Genomic DNA, 4,678 nt, shown 5'->3' with positions numbered 1-4,678 from the left:
TTCCCTGCCCTGTGTCCTGCCAGTCCCTGCTGCCTCTGCATCCAGGGAAGTCGCTGGTGCGGGACAAGCGGCCCTCGGGATTTCTCTGCCCTCTCGCGGGAAAAGGTGCTGGAAGTGGCTCTGGATGTGCCCAAAGCTTGGATGCAGAGGCTGGCAGGGAAGGTTGAGGGGCTGGGAAAGGCTGCCCAGCTTTGCCAGGCCGCTGGCAGAGCCTGGAGCCCTCCCTGTGGCAGGGACACCCTCGGAACCACCGGAGCCCCCCCCAGGCAGCTTCAGCAGCAATTATATCCAGCCCTATTTTGGGATTACTCCCTAACCACCTGGAATATCTGATTAGAGGGAAGCTCAGATGTCCAGAGCAATTTTGGTTTCCAATCCCAGGCCGGAGTTAACCCTGAGCTGCCGAGCAGATGGAGCAGGAGACCACAAACACTTCCCGTGCCCTGCAGGACAAACACCTCCCAGACAAGGGGAATTAAAACCTTCTGCCACGAAACCCAGACTCCTTCTGCACCTCCTCACTTCGGACAGAGGCTTCAGGCCAGGAATCTGCGGGAATACCCACCTGAAGGTCCAAGGAAACCCCTCCCCTGCCCCGTGGGTTGAATCAATGAAAAGGGACAGGGGCAGCAATTTCGGGATTATCAGGGAATCCACAGAAATTCCTTTTGTGGGCAGAGTTAAGCCTTAGGAAGTGAAACAGATGCTCTCAGAAAGAAAACTGTTGTAGTACAAACCCTGATAAGATCAGGGCTGCTGCCCCGAGCTGCAAGTTCTCAGGCACCGAGAGCCAAGGGGTAATTACTGCCCACACCAGCTCCCCTGGAATGGGAATCAACCCTTCCCAGCCTTCCTAATAACAGAGCTCAATTCAACAGCCCCCAGCTTCAAAGGCAGCCCTTGAAAACATTTTAGTGATTTCAGGAATGGCAGGGAGGATGGGGAAGGGAAGGGAAGGAAAGGGCTGCAGTTTAACCGATTAATTACCTTTTTTTATTAAGTTCCTTTCATGTGTTCCCATGACCAAACAGGAACCTGCTTCCTCATCCTTGAGGAAAAGCTGGGCTCTCTGAACGCCTCCTGCTCCCAAAGACTCAGAGGAATCCACCCAGACCTGATGCCAAGATCTGTGTGGGGTAGGAAGAGGGATTCTCGGTGCCAGCCTGGAGTCATCGATTTACCCCCGAGTGAGAAGAACACAAGTGCAAGGAAACAACACATTCCAGCTCCTGCCTCCAGCCTGAACTCCTGGGAACTGGCACTGAAGGAGACAAGCTGCCACTATTGCTATAAATAAGTGTGGCACCTGAAGAAATCCTAAAGGGAGCCGGGATACAAACGAGATCCTTTTCCTGCCTCCAGATCCAGCCCCAGCCACTACCTCTAACTCACCTATGGAATCCTGGGGGTGAAGAGCTGGGGGCAATCCCCTGAACCTAAACCAGGGGTTTCAGGAGAAGCAGCAAGTGGCTTGGATGAAGAATTCAAGCAGAAGAAAAACCAGGTCTTTACTGTCAGCTGGGGACGAGGAATCTCCTCCCACCGCAGCACCAAAGGGAAAATACCCAGTGGCACACAAAAGGACTGAAAAATCCAACCCTGAACCAGGCCCTGAAACAACCACGGGGCAAAAAGCCCCGTGTGAGATGCCCCTTTTCCTCCCAGGGGACCTTCCCCCTCCTGGATTAAGGGGTCTCTCCTGAGCAATCCCGAGGCACATACCTCAGGTTATGGAATCCCAGCCGCTCGTTCCCGGGGCCTGCAGCAAAGGCACAGCAATTATTTTAAGCTGACTTATCTTAATAAACAGCGTGACCTCTGTGAAAGTTTAGGTCAGGCTTTTTCCCAAAGCAGTGCCCGCTTGGTTTCTGGGAAGCTGCCCCGAGACGTCCCCAAAAACGGGGGCACAAAGCGTTCCCGGATGCTCGGAAAAGGGCATCCAGCAGCAGCTGAGGCCTGGAAATCTGGGATTTATCCTCACATTCCCCACAGAACCGCTGGTGCTGGTGCTGCACCAGCCTCAGCAGGACGGGAAGAAGCGGCACCGAGCCCCTGCTTTTCCCAGGGAACAGCGGCATTCCCAGCAAACGGGAGCACCCACGGGATGAGGGCCCAGCGCCTCCCCAGCCACCCAACCCCACCTCTGACAGCCCTGGAGTCAAAGCCTCACTTTTCCCCATAGACAGGCAGCGCCCAGCGCCCTTTTCCAGGAGCTGGGATGGATTTCAGGGCATTCCAGAGGCTTGGAGGAGCAAACGGAGCAACCCCCCAGCAGCAATTCCTTCTCCTGGCCAAGCTCCTCCGCTCCCTGAGCTGACAGGATTCCCTGTGCCGTGAGCTGAGCCAGCTCTTTTGCCTGCACCCTTGTCCTACAATGACTTCCTTGCCTGTCTGGGGTGGGGCTGAAGCGGCTTCGTTTTCCTGGTGGCTCCCAAATTTCCGCCACCTCCGTGTCCCAGGCAATCCCAGCCTCCCACTCCCAAGGGACATTTTCCCCCAAGGCTTCCAGAGGAGAAATCAAGTGACTTTTCCTCCCCCCCTCCCAGTTCCACGAGCACCGGGCGTTCTGCATGCCAGGAATACTCCTGGAGCAGGACTGCCACAAGAAGCTAAAAAGACGAATTCAGGGATAATTTTGGGAGCGAACTGGAGAATGCTGGCACTTCTCCGTTTTATCCCGGGTTTTCTGCCTGTTAAAGACAGGGAGGAAAGGATACAGCTCATCCCTTCGAAATATGCCTTGGAATTCAAAATTCCAGAGAATTAAGTGGCCAGCCCACAGCTCCCCACACAATCCTCCCCCTTTCCTGCCACGCCAGGGCCCTCTGCTTTATTCCCCACGTATCCCAGTGCTCCCCAGCTCTGAACTGGGAATCAGCAGTGCCACTTGGATCCAAAGCCACTCCACCTGCACCTGCTGTGCCAGGGGACAACGCTTTGGGACAAGGAGGGGACGTGCCCTTTTCCTGCCACCTTTTCCCACCACTTCCCGGAGCTGCCACAGCTCTTCCTTTATAACCCACTCCTGAACTCGGTGTCCATGGGTCTGATTCCCGCTTTTCCCTGCCTCCCCAGCAGATGAACACAGCAGCAAGAGTGGTTTTGTGTCCATTTTTCCTGGAGCTTTGGGCACTTTGGGCTCCCAGGTGAACGTGGCCTGAACCAGGCTAAGCTGTGGCCCCCCAGAACACTCCATCAGCGCAGGAACGGGCCACAGCACACCACGCCAGCTGCACAACGATCCTTTACCCGCTTTTTCCCCCCTCTTCCACACGAGCCAAGCCCAGCTCTGGCTGCTTTCATGGCCTTGCCAGAATGACCAGTGAGATCAGGAGCAAGAAGCGCCAGCTGGGCGAGGAACAAAACCAGCCCCGGCCCTAAGCCGAGCTTATTTGGCTTTCTAAAGAAAGCCATCCCTTAAGACCCAAGCCCTGCCTCCTTTTCCCCACCCAGAGCCCTGAAAGAGGAAGTTTTCACCACTCCCATCCAGTAAATTCTGAGGCAATGGCCCCTGACCGACAAACCCACCTCATTTCCCTGCAGGAGGCTTGAGCAATTCCCTCTCCTCCACCCAGCCCCTCTGGTGAAGCAAACACAAGAGGAAAAAACCAGCAGCAAGTGCTTCCCCTGGGTGTTTTACAGCCCCAGCAGCCCAAGTGCCGTTCCCTGAGGAGCTCCTGCCACGTGCACGGGTGTGGGAACACCCACCTGCTCTGCAGGAACAGCTGGGGAGGAGCAGAGGCCTGGAATATACCGAAATACTCGCTCACCACAAAGGAAGTCATTCCATGATCCCCTGGCACCAAGCTGCAAGGAGTACTAATGCTGCAGGCAAACATGGAATTAACCTCCTACGAGGCAGCAGCGAGCTGCCTCCTTCCTTCCCTCCTTCCTTCCTTCCTTCCCACACGTGGAATATAAAGTGGCTCTGACTCCCAGGATCAGGGCACATCTCCCTGCCTGCCCAGAAATCCTGAATTCCAGAGGTCTGACGAGAACTAGCTCGGGTGAGATGTTAGCAGGGAAGTGTCTGCACCTAAAATGACGACACCACCAGGCTCTTCCCTTGGGAAGCCCCACAGATCCCTCCCCACAAAGGCTCTCCCAGAGCGGGGGCTCCTCTACGCCAGCTGGAAATCCACAAAGCCAAGTTCTGGTGGAGTCTCTTTAGAAAAGAGAGCACACCAGGGAAGCATGGCCTCCCAAGGCACTTCCAAGGCCTTGCCAGGCTAAAACCTCCTCAGGCTGGCTGGAAATGGTGGTTTTTGGGAGCAGGGAATGCTGGCACTGACCTGTTTGAGCTGCTCGTCCAGGCGCCAGCCGGGGCGCGCCGCCGGGGACCCGGAATGCTTGGCAGAGTCTTTGCCCTGCTCCTCCTTGCCCTGCTGGGCCCCCCGCGGGTGCCCCACAGCTGGCACGGGGCTGGAGGTAGAGGCCACTCTTTGGTTGGGGTGGGCGACTTTGGGAGCTCGGAAATACTTGAGGGCAGAGCAGCTTTCCTTGCCGGCCACGTCCGCGCCGTCCTCCAGCTTGGCGCCGTCTTCTTCATCCTCCTCCTCCTCCTCCTCCTCCTCTTCGTCGTCGTCCTCCTCCTCGTCCTCCTGGGAGTTCCTGCTGCTCTGGTCGAAGGGCCGGGCGGCTGCGGCCGCAGGGGCGGCTCTGGCCAGGGGGACAGCGG

General features: G+C 56.7%; 1 protein-coding gene across 1 annotated transcript in view; it reads right to left on the bottom strand.

The window, feature by feature from the left end:
• Positions 1-4,676, bottom strand: part of ARID3B (AT-rich interaction domain 3B) — a gene marked incomplete at its 5' end in the record, with an annotated part of 21,384 nt that extends 16,708 nt beyond the window's left edge. Inside the window, one exon of the mRNA XM_017745148.1 lies at positions 4,293-4,676. Coding sequence (XP_017600637.1) covers positions 4,293-4,676 — 384 coding nt within the window. The remainder of the gene's footprint in view (positions 1-4,292) is intronic.
• Positions 4,677-4,678: the final 2 nt, after the last annotated feature.

This window comes from Corvus brachyrhynchos, unplaced genomic scaffold (genome assembly GCF_000691975.1).
Source record: "Corvus brachyrhynchos isolate BGI_N302 unplaced genomic scaffold, ASM69197v1 scaffold309, whole genome shotgun sequence".
Lineage (NCBI taxonomy): Eukaryota > Metazoa > Chordata > Aves > Passeriformes > Corvidae > Corvus > Corvus brachyrhynchos.
This window is presented reverse-complemented; position numbering and strand designations above follow the sequence as displayed.